Below are 19,347 nucleotides of genomic sequence, written 5' to 3' on the forward strand. Positions count from 1 at the left end.
GCAATTTTGTTTTTGTGTGAATATCATAAAGTGTACTCACACAAACCTACATAGTATAGCCTAATACACACCTGGGCTCTATAATTAGAGCTGTCAAAAATGTTTACTGGGTAATGTCAGAATGCAGGCTATTTTACTGCACTAATATATGAGAGGTTTAAACAGAATAAAATCCTGCCTTCCACCCTTTATGAAAGCCCAAACTCAAGGTGTTCCTAAAGGCCCTCAGCAACTTTAAAATGCAAATAAATAACCTTCGGTTTAAGTATTTGAGTGTAGAGAGACCTGACAAAGAAGTGTTATTGATTCTTGGGGAGAATCAATCAACAAGGACTCCTGAGAAGCCAGACAACTTGAAGGCTTCAGCTGTGGAGCCAGCTGGCAGTAGAATCCCCAGAGCCAAATTGGAGAAATTTTGACCCACACTAGTGGGAAAACGCTAAGTCTTAACACAAACACTAATGCAAATGATCATTAGCATTCATCCAGAGAAGACATACGCTCAGATTTGAAGACTTTGTCTGTAATATATGCAAAATTCTGAGTAAAAAAATATGAGGAAAATGTTTGGAAATCAGAAGCGAAAGACCTTTTGTGTGTGTTGCACCTAATCAGCAATCCTCCTTAGCTCATGCTTGTATGTTCTTGGGATACTGCACTGAGTCTGTTTTCCTCCCCTTAAAGATCAGCTCAAAGGCTGAAAGAGAATGGTGATAACACGTCTGCTTGTCCAGCTACACAGAACAGCCCTGGACTCCAGGTGTCAGCCCTCATGTGCCCCTAGACTCCTCTTTTGTGCCTTTTACTATAGTGTCCCTGCTTGGAGCTGAAGTCATCCTTCTTTCCTAAGGCAGGCCAGTGTGGTAGGAGTAGAGGTGCAGAGGACAAGTCAAGGCAAGCTTGTGTTTTCGGATCTAAGATTTATTAAAAAGAATAGAAATACAACAAACACCTCACTGAGTACTCATCCCCCAGAAGTAACTAGTGTTTCCATTTGTTCATTCATTCTTGCTCCAGATAAAGTCCTAGCTTTTTCCCTCCAGAGCTCTTTTTCCTCCTCTCTCCAGAGGTAACCACTATCGTGAACTGGGTGTTTATTCTGCCAGCTGTTCATGTTGTTGAATCCAACTTTTAGAGTTGAAAGGTATGTTAGGGCCTAACCTTTTTTATTTTAAAAATGATGATGTTAAAGTCTAGAGGAATTAAATAATGCAAATTTATCTCTTTCTCTTTCGTTCTTTGCGTATCCTGATTAAGTTCAACCTAAAGATGAGTGTAACAAAAAGATTAACCCATTGTGAATTTATTCAATGGATACTTTTTGCTGCCTGTTCTATGCTATGGAGATAGAAAAAAAAAAAAAAAGAGGTAGAGAAAGAAGAAAAGAAGGAAAGATATGACATAATTTCCCTTATCAGGGAAGTGGTATTTATACATATGAAACAGTAAATAAGATAGTGAAGGGGAGGAAAATTTTTCTTTTTCCTCTACCCATCTTAGGATTATTAGCTAGGGCCTTGTAAATTAGACTGACGAAAGACAGATTAACAATAGAAAAGCACACAGAAGTTTATTAACATGTAGCATATACACATAGGAGCATGGACCTGAGTAGTTCAAAGGGGTGGTTAGCACTTGGCCTTATATAACATCTTGTTTTTTTTTTTTTTTGAGACAGAGTCTCTCTCTGTTACCCAGGCTGAAATGCAATGGTGTGGTCTCAGCTCACTGCAACCTCTGCTTCCTGGGTTCAAGTGATTCTCCTGCTTCAACCTCCCAAGTAGCTGGGACTACAGGTGCTTGCCACCACACCTGGTTAATCTTTGTATTTTTAGTAGAGATGGGGTTTCACTATGCTGGCCAGGCTGGTCTCTAACTCCTGACCTCATGATCCTACCACACTTGGCCCTACATAGCATCTTAATGAAAGAACAATAGAGCTTAGAGGAGTGACAAGACAATGGAAAAGGACTTTCTAGAGCAGCAGATGGTGGGAAGGTAAACCTACGTGTGAGCTAATGGAAGATAATGATTAGTGAATAGTTTGTTATGTAGAGTCCTGCAGTGTATCTCTGGGCTAAGTAAGGGTCTAGAGTCCTCTCGAGTTATTTACTCTGATTTTCCTAATAGAGAGGAGGGACACCTTTATGAATGTATATCCTGCATTTAGACTAATGAGCTGTATCTGCTTCCCAATTGCCTTTAGTTCAAAATAATCAATGTGCTAAAGTGGTGTATTTTGGGAGGCATATTCTGTTATTCTTCCATAGGATAGACCTAAAGGCTAAATTCTACACAATCAGTGCTAAGTATAGAAGAGTCAGAAGGTACTGTGCATCATCTAGAAGGGGAGAATCAGTACTGACTGGGTTATTGGAGAAGGTTTTGCAGATGGAGTCCAATTTTTCCTAGGCTATGGTGGAAATGTTGATATTGACAGCCTGAGGCAGAATAATGAGGAAGAAGGAATGAAAGGGAATAGTGAAAAGCAAGGTTAGAAAAATGTGCAGGAGGCTGGGCATGGTGGCTCACACCTGTAATACCAGCTACTTGGGAAGCTGAGTCATGAGAATTACGTAAAGCTGGGAGGTAGAGCTTGTAGTGAGCCAAGATTATGCTACTGCATCATCCAGCCTGGGCAACCGAGCAAGACGCTGTCTCAAAAATACAATACAATAAAATACAACACAATACAATACAATACAATAAAAGTTATAGAGTCACAGTGAAATATACAGAATGATCATAATTAGTATATTTTACAATAGCACATAGAAAACCAAACATACAGTATTTTTTTATAAAAACAAAAAAATGTATATGCAGATAGAAAAAAAGACTGGGGAAAGATACACCTGAATACCAACAATGATTATCTTTAGAAGGTAGAATTACTTCTGATTTCTATTTTCTCTTTTTAATATCCACATTTTCTAAAATTCCCTTCAATTAACATGCTTGCTTTTGTAGTTAGGAAATTATAAAAATTGCAAGCCATAATTACGCATTTGTTGAAATAATCTGACATCTCACCGAGCGAGAAAATTAATGAAATTATTTTCATTTATTAAAGTTAATTTTGCTTGTCTTGGAATCTGTGGTGTAATGTTAACAGATGTCAAAATTTCCAAATGATTATGTGATTGAGAAAGAAAACACACACTCCTAAACTTAGAAAAGGTAAAAAATAACTTCTGAGGACTCAGGACTTGAACAAGATAAAGACTTGAAGGCTGAGTTAATTACTTGAAGAAAACCACGCTGCTTAGCCTATCTCTTCAATGGAACATTCTCACCTTCTAGACCACATATCTGAAGTGTAGACTAATGTCAGTTGGCTTTTATTAAGTGTAGACTAATGTCAGTTGACTTTTATGTTTATATTTCTTGCTTGAAATTAAATACATGCAGGCAAAAAACAACAGTACTTTTCTTCCTGAAGGTTTGGTACTAGCTTACCAATAACTTTTGGGAAGTTTCATAATTGTTCATAGCTTTGTATTCCACCACCCAGTAGAAAATAAGAGACCCAGTGCTGGGCTCAGGAGGCCAAGGTAGGAGGATCATTTGAAGCCAGGAGTTTGAGACCAGGCTGGGCAACATACCAAGACCCCATCTCTATTAAAAAAGAAAAAAGATAAGAAGGGACCAAGAAACTTTTCCTCTAGCCTTAAATTCTCCAGTATAATGATTATTTTTTAAAGTTCACATTTAAATTGCTATATGTGCATACAGGATTATTCTGAAAGAAAGATGAACCTCAAGTAATCCATAATTTTTTTTCCCCACTTGTACCAAAAGTTGTGTTTAGGGGACAGTGAAAAGTTCCTATTGTATTTAAATTATGTGCCCTTTATATAGGCCTAATGACCAATCCTAATGGAAATCTTTGCTCTGAGTCATCTGATAGTAATTTAATCCTGTGAAAAATACACATACGTGAGTAATGGTACTAATTAGTCTTTCCCTCATGTGTGTGTGCACACACAAAATCAAAAGCAATAGAACAGCTTAGGTGGCAGAGGACAGCTAATGATGACAGCACACCAGGATACCTGGGTAAAAAGGCATGAAAAACTACCTCAATTACAGATTTGACTGTTTAAATAAATAAACAAAAAAGCAAACAAACAAACAAGAGAACCCTTGGCAAGGATAAATAGCCAAGTGCCAGGACTCAGGTGAATGACTGATTCAACGGCATACAGCTGGAATCCAAGGAAGAATTTGAAAAAGAATAAAGAATATAATTATTCCCATAAAAGATTTGTCTAGCTCCTGGCAATTGTCAAGAATAACTGACAAGATTTTTTTTTTTTTAATCATACTGTAAGTCCTGGGATACATGTGAAGAATGTGCAGGTTTGTTACATAGATATACATGTGCCATGGTGGTTTGCTACACCCATCAACCTGTCATCTACATTAGGTATTTCTCCTAATGCTATCCCTTCCCTAGCTCCCTACCCCCACAACAGACCCCAGTGTGTGATGTTCCCTTCCCTGTGTCCATATGTTATTGTTGTTTAACTCCCACTTATGAGTGAGAACATGTGGTTTTTGGTTTTCTGTTCCTGTGTTAGTTTGCTGAGAATGATGGTTTCCAGCCTCATCTATGTCCCTGCAAAAAACATAAGCTCATCATCTTTTATGGCTACATAGTATTAGATAGTGTATATATGCCACATTTTCTTTAGTCTATCATTGATGGGCATTTGGGTTTGTTCCAAGTCTTTATTATTATGAATAGTGCTGCAATAGACATACATGTGTGTGTATCTTTATAGTAGATCTTAAACAAATTTACAAGAAAAATACAACCCCATCAAAAAGTGAGTGAAGGATATGAACAGACGCTTCTCAAAAGAAGACATTTGTGCAGCCAACAAACATATGAAAAAATGCTCATCATCTCTGGTCATTAGAGAAATGCAAATCAAAACCACAATGAGATACCATCTCATGCCAGTTAGAATGGTGATCATTAAAAAGTCAGGAGACAACAGATGCTGGAGAGGATGTGGAGAAATAGAAACACTTTTACACTGTTGGTGAGAATGTAAATTAGTTCAGCCATTGTGGAAGACAGTGTGGCAATTCCTCAAGGCTCTGGGACTAGAAATATCATTTGACCCAGCAATCCCATTACTGGTATAAACCCAAAGGATTATACATCATTTTACTATAAAGACATCATTTTTTTTTAAAGTAAAATACCTTTCTTCCTTGTTTTGTTAGATATCATAAATTTGGATGAAACTTGGAAGTATTAGTCCAGAAAATTTGCTTTTGAAATGAAAATCCTTTGTTCTTTAGGTACCAAACATTTCTTAGAGCGTTTTAGAAGTTAAGCATCCTATAGCATTTGGCATTAGCTGGGGTCTGATAATAGGAAAAGCAGGCAAAGGTGTCTGCAGCTGAGATTTGGGTAAGCAACCAAAAAGTGATTGGTGTTGTTTTTATTTCAGCTGTATTATTGTCTTCTGCTACCCTAATTTCCAATCTCAAAATTGATTGAGTTCATGGTAAATATTTTGGAATATGATTGTTAAGCTGTCTAGTGTTAGGAAATGGAGAAAGGCCATAAAAATGTTAAAGAAATGAGTGGTTATTTTCTTATATTAGTGGCTAAGAAAAGAATGAAAATAAACTCTTCCCAACCTCACATCTTTCACACCTGCTTTGGATGTCCCAGCACTAAAGCATCTGTGCCTGGAGGTGGGCTCTGTGTGTGTGTGTGTGTGTGTGTGTGTGTGTGTGTACAACTTGGGTATTCAGGGATGCACAACACAGAGGAGGGGCATTATTTTCTGAGTTCTATTTGAAATAGTTAATATAAGACAGCTTAAGAAACACAGCATGGCTGAACTTTTCCTTAAATGTTCCCAAAAGCAAACTAGTATTTTTTTTACTTGATATTATCAGAAACACAAAGTGTGAATTTTTTTGTGTAGTTGAGTGTCACCAGAGACCAGGATGAAGAGAATGAAGTTCCAGAGCCAACCTGGGCTGATGCTGTGCCTGCCACTACTTCATCTGAGGCCACCACTGCCCCCAGGCCACTGCTTAGCTCCCCTGTGGTTGGGGCAGAGGGTAGGTAAACCAGAACTCCAAGTCCCATTTTGATTCTACAGCCAAAAAGTTTGGTGCACAAAGGTAAGAGAGATCTGCCAATCTGCCACTGTATCTACAATGAGAGGAAGGCACAGGGTTACCCAGAGAGAAAATGTTATGATTCTAAACAAAGTGGACAAAATATAGTTTCCATTGGACTATGTGTAGAATTTGAAATCTGGCTGGCAATGGAGTAAATTTGGTCTCTAAAGAATTTCAACACTCTTATAGTATTTATTATTTTAATTGGAATGCCTTTAGAGGGGATTGTGTTCTCCTGTTTGCCATAGTCCCTACTGCTCCCTACTGTCTTACATGTGCCCTTCACACATGTAGGCATTTGAATTTTTGACGCTTTTATTGCACAGGAATGAGAAACAACCTAAAATCTAGATTCTGATTCATTAACATATTTTCTATGAAGTTAATATCTATTAAAAATGTATTATTATATACATATATTCTGTAGAACATGAGAGACTTTTTTGTGCTCAAAGGAAGTTTAGATTAGCTTGAAAATGAATTACACAATATACATTATTTGGTTTTGTTTTTAAGGGCAGAGGTGGTAGAAATCTATGGCTCATTTCCATTAGGTCTAGGGAGTCTTCATAATAGAGGTATAGTTAGATGGAAGTTTTAGAAAATAAATGAACCAAGCCATACTCCAAATCTGGGGAAATGTTTAAGGAAGATAGAGAGAGGGCTGGTTTAGGTATTGCCAAATAAAGCTTATGACATATAAGTCCCAGACAGCAATTATCTATTTGGTTTTTTGTTTGTTTGTTTGTTTTTTGGCTTCTCCCACCTTGGAATCACTTCTTCAAGTAGGAAATACTAATCAAGGCACTCCAGAGTACCACACAATAATAAGGAATTTAGCAAATGAGGAGCTCCATAATTAAAGGAACCTCATTAGGACAATGTGTATTTGTTGTTATAGCTCTCCTGTGCTTTTTTATAGTAGATATATTTCTACGATAAGACTATATGATATTAGAAAATCATACCATGTTTTTAGTGTCCTGCAAGAGCTGTTTTCTTCCTTTTTTTTTCTTTTTTTGAGATGTAGTCTCACTCTGTCACCAGGCTGGAGTGCAGTGGTGCAATCTCAGCTCACTGCAGCCTCCGCCTCCCAGGTTCAAGGGATTCTCCTGCCTCAGTCTCCCAAGTAGCTGAGACTACAGGCATGCGCCACCACACCCAGCTAATTTTTGTATTTTTGTTAGAGACAGAGTTTCATTATGTTGGCTCGGATGGTCTCAATCTCTTGACCTCATGATCTGCCCACCTTGGCCTCCTAAAGTGCTGGGCTGTGAGCCACTGCACCTGGCCTTAAAGCTGCTCTTTAAACAGATAATTGTAATACAAAGAGAGCCCCTCATTTTACTCTTTGGTTTTTTTTTTTTTTTTGGTAACTTAAGGAGTTTTTCTTTCATAGTGGGCAATTGCATATGATCATGGTGGTTCTTTCTGTGAACAGACTGGGAGGAAACGTGAACAGGAAATGGAAATAATTTTTATTCCAAATATTAATTTGATTGTAAATCAAACCTAATGTAAGTGAAAGAAGTCCTGTCTTTCTCCTGTTAACTAATACCCACAAAAGTATTAGCCAGTGAAGTCTCACTTAGGCTTTCAGGGAAATAAGCATTTTTAATACGAGTTCATGAAGACCAAAAACTTTCATGTTTTCAAAAGAATTAATATCTAGTGGTAGAGTTTCAGGTAGTGAGGGAAATATTTTGGGTTTTAGGAAATCCTTCTTTCACTTACTTAGAACCAGATTTTCTTGGTTGGTCCACTAGTGGGCATGAAGAAGAAATCGTTTATTTATATAACTTTATAAGGTGTTTATTTTTTATATCTTCAATATAAGAAAAATCTGTAATATGTTATCCTTTTCTTATTCTAGATCCTAGATGTTTGGAAGCCTTGAAGCCTGGAAACTGTGGTGAATATGTGGTTCGATGGTATTATGACAAACAGGTCAACTCTTGTGCCCGATTTTGGTTCAGTGGCTGCAATGGCTCAGGAAACAGATTCAACAGTGAAAAGGAATGTCAAGAAACCTGCATTCAAGGATGAGCAAGTAAACTGGCTTGTCTCTATCAAAAGCCTAGAACTCCCTAATTTCTGCATGTTCACCCAATACAAATACAGCACTATAGTTGAGTGTATACTGAGTATTTCAACTTATCAATGTAATTGAATTCTCACTACAGCACTAGGATGTAGGTATTATTAACCACTTACATAGATAAGGAAGCTGAGGCTCTGAGAAGTTTAGTAACTTGTCGACTGTCACCCACCTAAAAAGTGTCAGAGCTGAGGATTTAGACTTAGAGCTGTGAAACTGTAATACACAGGCTCTATCTACTTCACAGCCTGCAATGTGATTCTGATTCCTTTCATTCCTGCTGTATGTACTATGTCAGCTCAAACCCCTACTGCTGCCCCTGCCCATACCCCACCTACTCACCTCCCCAACCTCCTTATGTCCCACCTACCCCAGTAGCAAGAGGTAGGTGATAGGAAGTACTTTGGTGTGGAAATTAGAAATGATGGGAATGTTTATGAAGGAGTGCTGGGATAGAAGTGGGGATGATGAGGGTAGTTACATTTTTTCCTCATTTGCTCTGAACGCGGTAATAGGGAAAAATCAATCTGAATTAAAATTAAATAACTTAAATGTTTCACAAACTGTCACTTTGTATTCTTCCAACATGTTTGGTAACAAAGTGTTTAATGTATGTTTAAACAAAGAAGCTTTTTACACCCTTCCATTAAAATACGTACATCTGGGGTTTCCCTTCCATTTTATGGGAGTGGAATGGGAAGGCCGTTGACAATTAAAAACCACTTGAAGTTGACATCCACTCTGGAGCAAGGTGTATTAAAGACAGGACTCACACTGAAAGGTGAGCCACCAAATTGAAACATGAGTAATGGAGAATAACGAAGAATTGGCTCTGTCGTTTTATATAATACTTTTGCAACATCCCGTCTGGGAAGATCATTAGTTCTGAGCTGAGCTCAGACAGCAGCACTTGCATATTTCATCTCACAAAACACTTTCTCCTTCTATCGGGTCTACCCTCATTCAATTCAACAGTGTAAAAAAATGCCCTCAAGGAAGGAGATGGAAGAATAGCCATCTTGGCAGAAATAATATAATTTTATTTAGTTAATTAAAACTGTATTATATAATGTTTGATACTACAAAAGAAGATATGCAACATACTCATCAATTTAAAAACACAATAAGTTGAACACCAGTGAACACATCACCTAGAGAATGAAACAAACATCACAAATTCCATTGAAGCTTCCTGTGTGGCCCTCCACCATCCCAGCCCCTGTTCCATGCCAGGAATATCCCATTTTGAACTTTTTGTTTACCATGTCAATGTGCTGTTGACTTTTATAGGTAATTTTACATGTAAAACTCCACATGTCCCTATGTGTCTCTAAACAATAAATGTTTAACCTTGCTTATTTTAGAGTTTTACAGGTATGGTGTCGGTGTCATATACTAGTCTTCTGCAACTTACTATTTTCATTCAGTGTTATAACTAATTCATATATTTTATGACATATAAATATATTTCTAAATAATTTATTATTTAGTTTTTTGAGCTTTAGAAAATATGCATCATAATATGTAATTTTCTACACTTCACTAGATTTTTTTTTTTCATTTTAAACAAGAAGTTTATTTAAACAACGAGACGCTTGACTTGAAGGGAAAACTAGGATTCTTTTTTGTTGTTGTTTTAGAGTAATTTATCCCTACTTAAAGACAGATTGCCCTACAGGTAACAGCTACGTACAAAAAAGTTATAAAATTGTCCTTGGTTTTACAATGATAAATGAAAAACATTAAAAGTCTCCAATCAAACAAGGTATGCAAGGATTTTTATTTTATTATTTATTTATTTATTTTTTTGTTAAAACAGTGAGAACAAAATAATTTACTGGAATATAAAGATAAGAGCTGAATGAGCATGCCACTAATGGAGAAAGGGGGTATTTTCACAGAATCAGTATTTTTCCCCATCCCGTCTCCACTTGATGTCAATCAAAACATACCATTGGCTGTTAAAAAGAAAAAAAGCAATATGCTTGTACACATATACCAGTTACTTTATGTACAATAAAGGAATGGGGAAGGGGAAAATGAAAGAATAGAGAAAACTATACTGTAGTAGCCAGGATGTGATGGAACCAAATTGCAGTTTTCTAATTGAGAATGTAATCTTGGTCTTTAAAGAACAGAGTTCTGAAGTAAAGAAGCAGCTTCTCTTTTCAGTAGACACCTCCCGTCTGCTGTTGGAACACATCAGTTGTATCTTCATCCTCCATTTCCAACTGTGCAGGTATGTCTGTTTCATTGATTGGTTGCCCGTCAAATCAGGATCTGATCTGCCTCATTGACAATCCCTGTCGTTCATTAGTTTATTAGGCTTTCATTAGTTTGCTAAGTGGTGTATGCCTCTTAATCTTAAACTGCACCACAGAACCATCCTGCCCCACCACTTTCAAATTAATATAATAATTGTTCTCAGTCTTGACTCCTTCCTTGGGCTTTTTGTCAGCCATGGTGAGTGCTGGAGTCTCCTCAGCTGCCGCTTCACAAAAGCGGTACCAGGTCTGCACCGAACAAGCACACCAGCAGCACCAGCAACTCACTAGATTATTTTATTATAATTTTTACATTTTCATTTACTTCCACAGTTGTATATTTGTGTGAGTATACCACTATATATATATATATATATATATATATATATATATATGTATATACATATATATATATATATATATATAATCGTAAGTTCTTCTATTTTATTTTCATCAGTATTCCAACACTGTTGCTGTGAATGCTCTTATTCATGTCTCTGGGCACACATACACCAGTGTTTTTCTGAGGTATAGTCTCCAAATTAGGATTGCTGGGTTACAGAGTATGTAAACATTCAAAACCAGTATATCATATCCATTTTATTCCTGAAGTGTCTGAACCAATTTATTATAAATTTCTGTCAGTTGCATATAAAATTCCCATTGCTTGATATTCTCATCAACACTTAGGGTTATCAGATGTCTTTATTTTGCTAGTAAATGTGTAAAATGGTATATTGTTTTATTTTATTTTATTTTATATTTATTTTTGAGGTGGAGTCTTGCTCTGTTGCCCAGGCTAGAGTGCAGTGGTGCTATCTCAGCTCACTGCAGCCTTCACCTCCCAGACTCAAGTGATCCTCCCACCTCAGCCTTCTGAATAGCTTGGACTACAGCCACCTGAGATGGAGCTTTGCCATGTTGTTCAGGCTGGTCTCAAACTCCTGGCCTCAAGTGATCCATGACAGCCTCCCAAAGTATTAGGATTATAGGTGTGAGCCATTGCATCTGGCCAGTATATTGTTCTTATTTACCTTTCTCTGATGACACCTTATCATGTTTACCTACCCTCTGTGCTGCTGCTTCTGTGAATTACCTGCTTATAATTAGGAAAGATTGTCTTTGTTAGATTTTTTGTCTTTTCCTTATTGAATTTTTGAAATTCCTGTATATCTGAAATCTAATTCTTTGCTAATTATTTGTGTTGCTAATATCTTCAAAGCTTGTCTTTTTACTTGTTTATTTTTGTTTTACAAACTCAATTTTATTGCAGTCCAATTTACCCGCATTTCCTTTTGTGGCTGGCACTTTTGTTCCTTCTTTATGCCACTCAGCCTCTCAGCCTCTCAGCCATCTTTCTCAGGTGAGAAACTTCCCTAGGAAAAAAAATGACTCTGAGTGCTGGCTCCACCTCAATAGATAATCATCTTTGTGCCAGGTAACTTCTTAGCAGCCCTTAAGCTCTTTGGTGTCAGAGGCATCCAAACCAGAGTAACTCCACCTTGAATAAAGACTGCATAAAGCCAAACCTGCTGGGTTACATTCCCAGGAAGTTAGGTACTCTTGGTCACAAGATGTTTATGGTTAAGGAAACAAGTTAATAATGCTAACTAATTAAGTAAGACTCAGAACTTATGCAAGTGTCCCAATAAAGAAAAAGCATCCTTAGTTTAAGAGTTTCACTTTAAAAATAATAATATACTCACAGATTCTTGCTGAAATTAATAGTTGCAGAAGAGAATAACAATGCTAATAGCCTGTCACTAGCTGATCACGAGCTTTTATAATAAAGCACATTATTTTTAGCTCTAACACCCTATATAAGCAAATATTATGTTTTAAGTAGGGGCGTTCCTCCTCTTGCTTTTTGAGGACACCCTACTCTGTAATACAAGTAGTGCCCAATAAACTATCTTAATTTCACTATGCTTTGCTACTTGCCCTGAATTCTTTATGGCATGCCATCTGTGAACCTGCTCTTGGGGATCTGGGTTGAGACCCTTTTCTAGTAACATCGGTGATTTCTAGGTGCTTAAAAAGTTTTTTGGGGGCTGGGCGCGGTGGCTCATGCCTGTAATCCTAGCACTTTGGGAGGCCGAGGTGGGCAGATCAGTTGAGGCCAGAAGTTTCAGACCAGCCTGGGAACATGGCAAAACTGTGTCTCTACACAAAATTTTAAAAATTAGCCAGGCCTCATGGTGGGTACGTGTAGTCCCAGCTACTTGGGAGGCTGAAGTGGGAAGATCACTTGAGTCCAGGATGTCAAGGCTGCAGTCAGAGTGAGACCAAGACCCCATCTCTGAAAAATAAGAAGTTTTTTTGCTTTATCTTCTTTAGTTGTCCTTAGCATGAAAATGAGCATAAGATATAGAAATAGACTTTCCTATATTGTTGTAAGTAAAATTTTGATGCTACAAAAGAAATAGCACTCTAAGATATGCCCTCTCAGCAACGCAATTTATTCTATAGAAGGGTGCAGGGTGCAAGGACAGAGCAATGATGGTCACCACAGCTTGGACAAGGTGGGAAGGGGCACTTTTGCCTGACGGAGGTCATCCCTATTGCTGTGTCATCCACTATTGGCTAGGGTTAGACCGCACAAGCTAGACTAATTCTGATTCGCTTTTTTTTTTAAGTAGGGGTCAGGGCTGGAGTGACAGGGTGGGTGTTTTGGTGGGATGGACGGTGATGGGTGTGTCAGAGCAGGTAGATCAGGTAGCCAGGGGGATGAGTTAGGATGGGACGGTGTGGGAGATTAGGGGGTTAGATGTGAAGTACTGATTAGAACCAGAGGAGAAGGTTGTTTACTACAATTACAAGGTACTAAACTTTGAAATAGAGAATTACAGAATAAGAGAGCTGAAAATACTGACATACTGATTTTTTGAAGAGAAACCTCGGATTCACTATAACCGTATCTTTTGTTGTGGGATGGAGAGCTATGGGTATTTTCTGGAAGCTCACATTGCATTAAAAAGTAGCTATCAGTCACCATATTGTTGTTGGAAAGTAGAAGGACCCTTTAGAATGTCTAGGCTGTTATTTTGACAGGAGCAAAAGTACTTACATTTCTTGTTCAAGCTTTTCACAACTTTGCCCACATAGACAACTGATATGCAAACATGTTGTAATGTTGACTTTGGTGCTTGTCCCTTTGTCTGCAATGTCCTTCTCCTCCCTCCCTGACTGACCACATCAATGCTGCAAGGACAAACTGAAGGCCTCTTCCTTTGCAGTACCTTCTCATCTCTATGAATTGAGCAGCAACCAATATAAGTAGCTGAGACACAGGTCTCAATGATCGAGGTTTCTTAAGCCAGCTTTAGAGAAAATCCAGGAAAATCACCCATCCAAAGAGGCTTTCAGAAGGTTTAGTATTTATACATATCTGTAAAGTGGGGAAGGCACGTAGGAAGAGGGGCAGCTAGGCAGTAAGACAAATAGTTATATTCCCGTGTGTCTTTCATTAGTGCCTAGTAAATCTATATTTTACACAAGACAAGGTGAAGATCTAAAGAGAAAAAGGGAGTAAAGCAAGAGCCAATCACGGAGATGTCTCTGGGCAGGTGGAGGAAAGATTGATCTCTTGTCTTCATTCTGCACCTGGGAAGATAAACTTGTAATCAACATTATCAGTGTGGAATTGAACAGACTTTAGTTTTAGGAGCTAAATTTGGATTGTAGACCTATAGTTATGATTGGCATGTCCTTGTTTGTGGGAGGCCAGGAAAGAATTTACCTATGACTGATCTGTCGGGGGCAGTCCTTTCCAGATGCCTAACGCCTTTTACCTTTCCATGGGGATCTGGCTGATGCACAATGTTAGTAACAGCTATTCATTTGGAAGAGAGTAGTGCAATGACTCAGCCCCCAGGCTTAACCTTTCCTTTTGCATAAGATTTTGGGGAGGTCCTGAGATTTTTTTCCTTTCGCTTACATGTTCCACTCACTCCCAACACTGAGGACCCAAAGCACTTGGCTTATGTCTCCATTCTGCACACTGATGTCAGGCTGAGCTACTTTGCTCTTAGTTGAGGCACATCAGCATTAATTTCCTTTTGCTGCTGTAACAGATTTGGTGGCTTAAACAACAACAATGTGTTATGTTGTAATTCTGTAGGTCAAACGTGTGATGCAGGTTTCAATGAGCTAAAATCAAGGTGTCCATAGAGCTGTGTTCCTTCTGGAGGATCTGAGGGAGAATTCATTTCCTTGTCTTTTCCAATAACTAAAGGCCACCCACATTCCTTGGCTCATAGTTCCTCTATTTTTAAAGCCAGTAACGGCAGGTTGAGTCCTTCACCTTCTGCCATCCTTCTGGTTTTCTGAGTAAAGCTGGGCAAGATGTTCTGCTTTTAAGGACTCATGTGATTAGATTGGGCCCACCTGAATAATCCAGGATAATCTTGCCACCTCAAAGTCCTTAAGTTTAGTTACATCTACAGAGTCCCTTTTGCCATGTAGGGTAGCATATATACAGGGGGGATTAGGGAGCAGACATCTTTGGGGCCTTTATTTCATTTACCACAGCAGCCGTGTCCTCTGCCTGCTCTCTGAGCTACTTATGAGCAAAGACATGCCTTGTTTGTCTTTGTGTCCCTAGTTCCTTAAGTGTAAGATGAACTCAATAAATTTTTAAAAAACCAAATTGAGCATATTTTATAAAAGTCATTACAGGAATAGTTAGCTACTTGCAAGAGGGAATAGAAAAAGATCAGAAAACAAAATAAAACAAAACAAACCCACACTAGTTTAAAAGCAGACTAAGAGAGGAGGGATATATCAGTGAGTGAGGGGTTGTCCAGTCCAAGGTTTTATCATGCAAATGAAGTCTCCAGGTAGCTGGCCTCGGAGAGAATAAACTGTAAATGTTTCCTATCAGACTTAAAAAGTGTGTTCTATCAGTGACTCCAAAAGGGAAGAGAGTAGAATGAAGTAAGTGTGGCTTTCCCTTCCCATCATGGCCTGAACTGGTTTGGAATGCCGCTGACTGAGAGGAGTCCATTCAGATGATAGAGGAGGGCCTTGGAATTTTATTTTTGGTTTATAGCCCCAAGTCATAATTCACACATATATGTATGATATTTTGTTTTTTAATTTTTAAAATATTGGACTGATTTCATTTCTGTATGCACTCATTTATCATTTTACATAAATTAGTAATTTTTGCAAAAACCTTTCATTTAAATGAACTAATTCATTTAAAGTCACATCAGACTCTAAAAATTAGGAATCCTTAAAGCCTGTTTTAATCAAGTTAAGAAAATATGGGCTCTTAGAATTACCAAGAAATCTTAGAGTCTTCTAGTACTATGTCCCTTCTATTGCTTGTAACCCTTAGACAGACACCCTAAGCAACTGGGCATTCTTGGGGTTTCTGGAAGGTTATTATCTCTTCCAGGAACAGTTCCTTCTTAGAAAACACTGACTCCCATTGCTATAATTGGAGTTGGATGTCTTCCGTGGCTTCTGGCTTTGACCCTTCAAACTCCTACCCTGACCTTGTGAAGCCAATCATAATAATTGTGTGATTATTTTAAGACAGTCAATATATCCTCTCTCATTCTGGCTGCTGCTACAGCTTCTCCTGTTTCCATGGCTCTTTTACCATCCTATCCTCTAATTCTGAGCATGCCTTCTGGCTTGCAAGGATGTTCTTGGTGACTAAAGTGGGGGAGAGAAACAAACCAGCATGGTCCTTGTTCTAATTTCTATATTCCTATGGATTCCACCTCAGATGGCTGCCACATTAATAAAAGACAAAATGTCTCTCTAGTTGAAATGTCTCAGCAGAACAAAACTGAGAAATTATATAGTCAGAATTATAAATTAATAAGTAAATTGGGACTTGTGGATTGCATAGACAGCAAAGACTTTCTCTGTTTTTCTCTGAAATGACTAGAAGCTTTCATTTTATTTTCACCACGCTTCAAATTTGCCCTTAAACCTCACACTCAGTTTCTTGACATGATTTGTAAATGCTAATGGAATGCCCCAGTTATTTCCTTCTTGGCATATCAGTTGATACTATGTTAAATGTATCATTTGGCTATTTTCCTTCTGTACATCTTAATGAGGAGTGCTATCGTTTGCCAGTATGTGCAACTTGGGACTTTTCTCAAACTGATTCCATGAATAAATCACTGCTCAGACTTGCCTTCAGCTGTTTTTTTTTTTTTTTTTTTTTTAAACAAAAACCAAAAAAACAGAACATCTCCCTGCTGGAAAATAAAACAAAACAAAAACAACTCTTGCCTTTAAGTAATTATCTCATCTTTAATCTTCTAAGAAAGAAATACTGGAATTGGTATAGACTTTGCCTCTGAGACATTATATGTTTTGTTATTAGAAAAGGTTGACAAACACAGTAAAATTGGCTAAAATTGTGCTTCTTCAAATTTTGGAGCATTATCTTAGCTTTCCTTATATTAAAGATTAGAAGCCAAGTCTATTACCTTGGTCTTGTCTCACTCTCCACCTCCACTGTATACCAGGAGTCCGTGTTCCATCTCTCTGTGAATCTCTCTCTGCACAGTCACCCAGCCAATGACTGCAGCTGGCCCCTGAGAAACATCCCTGAACCTTTTGTCTCTCTCACTTCTCTTATCCAATTGCTCATTAGATCTGGTCCATCTTACTTCTTCCTATTCCTTTCACCCTGAGACTGTCATTGCATCTGACTTCCAAATTGGCCGCCTCTCCTCCGATCTTTATCTGCCTAGTACTGTGGAGTTACTGTAATTCTGACCCAATTATTTTCCTCCTTCAAATGCGTTAGGGTGAGACCCATGGCTGTGTTGGCATGACCTGTGACTGTTGGTGGAACCCATGGCTGTCAGGATCTTTGGCTGTCAGTGGGACCCGTGGCTGATGGTGTGGCCTGTGGCTGTTGGTGGGACTTGTGGCTGTCAATGGGACCTGTGGCTATCAGTGGGACCCATGGCTGATGGTGCGGCCTGTGGCTGTTGGTGGGACTTGTGGCTGTCACTGGGACCTGTGGCTATCAGTGGGACCTACGTGGTCGGTGGGACCCTGGTTGTTGATGTGGCCCCAGCCCTCAGCACGGCCCGTGGCTGTTGGCAGCACCTGTGGTTATCAGTGAGGGCCTGAGCTCATTGGCGTGGCCTGAGGCTGGCAGGTCAACCTCATACTTGCTGGCCAGCCCTGTCCCGCCTGCTGTCCTTGCTTCCTCCTGCCCAGAATGCCTGATCCAGTGATCTCTTCATTGTGCTTTCAGAAGTGCCCTTCCTGCTGCGCAGTTCTCCCCTCCCGGGATGGTGGCAGTATTGAAGCTCATGACAAGTGCCTTCACACAGACCCTTCGCAACTGTCCATGCGTACCGTGGCACCAGGCGCTGCCCACCTACTGGCCCTGGCAGAATTATGGAATATGATAGGGGCCCTGCATATTCTTTAAGATAAAGGGCAAACCTTTTAACATCATATTCAAGGTTTTTCAGGACCTCTCTGTCACTTATATTTCCATATTATCTCTCTCCATGTCCTTAAACATGTTCTGCAAGTCAGCTATACTGAACCATTTGCTACTTTTTGAGAGCACTATTCATTTCCCTTTGGAATTTTTCCTTCTTCACTCTCTCCCTTCCTCTCTCCCTACCTCCCTTTTTCTTTCTCTTCTTTATTCCCTTACTTACCAAGATGAAGTAACAGGGACCAAATTTACTTTCATGCCTGAACCAAAAACAGGTAAAATACATGAAAAGATGCTTGGCAAGACACAGTAAAATCAGGCAAGGAAGAGCAGTGATCCCTGAGAGGCAGGAAAGAAAGTGGGCTGAACCCTACAATGGCCTTAGATTACTGCTTTGAGAGAGTTTCCAGGCCATAGCACAGGGAGGGGCACCAAGACAGAAACTAGCAGTCTCCCAGGATGGAGGGGAATATTCTGGAGTCCCAGGAGACTAACGCAACTAGAATTCTGAGGGAAGAGTATTATAAAGGAGGGAATTTCAAAGAAAGAAAACTTAGGAGATCTGCAGAGGGTTCACCTTGAATATTCAGCTAAGTACTGATGGGCGAATATAAGAGATGAAACTACCCAAAGCCAGTAACAGAACCAACTGAAAGGATTAGAGGGAGCAGAAGCTAATACTGGGCTAGAAATAGTGCTAATACTGGGCTAGAAATACTCAAGATTCTTGAAGTATTGGATAGACTACATATTCTGGGTGATAAACAGGTGTTAATACACTTAAAAGAATTCAAATCATACGAAGTATGTTTTCTTATCACAATGGATTTAAAATAGAAGTTAATTATAAAAAATATATTTGGAAAACTCTCAAATATTTCCAAACTCTATGGAATACTTTAAGGTCCATATGTCAAAATATAAACCATTGAGGAAATTTAAAGGATACAACATATCAAAATTAGTGGCTGGATACAGTGACTCATGCCTATAATCTCAGCTACTTAGGAGTCTGAGGAGGGAGGATTGCTTGAGACCAGGAGCTCAAGACCAGCCTAGGCAACATAGTGAGGTCCCATCTCTAAAACAATAATTTAAAAAATTATCTGGGTGTGGTGGCAGGTGCCTGTAATTCTAGCTACTGGAGAAGCTGAGATAGAAGGCTCACTTGAGCCCAGGAGTTCAAGGCTGCAGTGAACTATGATTGTGCCACTCTTTTTTTTTTTTTTTTTTTCTGAGAAGGAGTTTTGCTTTTGTTGACCAGGCTGTAGTGCAATGGCGTGATCTCAGCTCACCGCAACCTTTGCCTTCCGAGTTCAGGTGATACTTCTGCCTCAGCCTCCCAAGTAGCTGGGATTATAGGGATGTGCCACCATGCCCACCTAGTTTTGCATTTT

At 38.9% G+C, this 19,347-nt stretch overlaps 1 protein-coding gene and 1 pseudogene across 7 annotated transcripts in view; one reads left to right on the forward strand and one right to left on the reverse strand.

Moving 5' to 3' along the window:
* The window catches only part of COL28A1 (collagen type XXVIII alpha 1 chain), a 207,582-nt gene extending 197,285 nt beyond the window's left edge, over nucleotides 1-10,297 (forward strand). For 6 of the 7 annotated variants that reach the window (XM_032287127.1, XM_032287128.1, XM_032287129.1 and 3 more), the window contains 2 exons: nucleotides 5,955-6,093; nucleotides 8,030-10,266. In XM_032287127.1, the coding sequence (XP_032143018.1) occupies nucleotides 5,955-6,093; nucleotides 8,030-8,202 (312 nt within the window). In that variant the 3' untranslated portion in view covers nucleotides 8,203-10,266. Of the gene's footprint in view, nucleotides 1-5,954; nucleotides 6,094-8,029 lie in introns of all 7 variants that reach the window. The other variant, XM_032287126.1, reaches the window with a different exon arrangement.
* Nucleotides 10,298-10,326: 29 nt separating this feature from the next.
* Nucleotides 10,327-10,731, reverse strand: LOC116557593 (annotated as a pseudogene).
* Between the last annotated feature and the right edge of the window lie 8,616 nt (nucleotides 10,732-19,347).

Source organism: Sapajus apella, unplaced genomic scaffold (genome assembly GCF_009761245.1).
Source record: "Sapajus apella isolate SASKATOON/1434 unplaced genomic scaffold, GSC_monkey_1.0 scaffold19, whole genome shotgun sequence".
In the NCBI taxonomy this organism is placed as follows: Eukaryota; Metazoa; Chordata; class Mammalia; order Primates; family Cebidae; genus Sapajus; species Sapajus apella.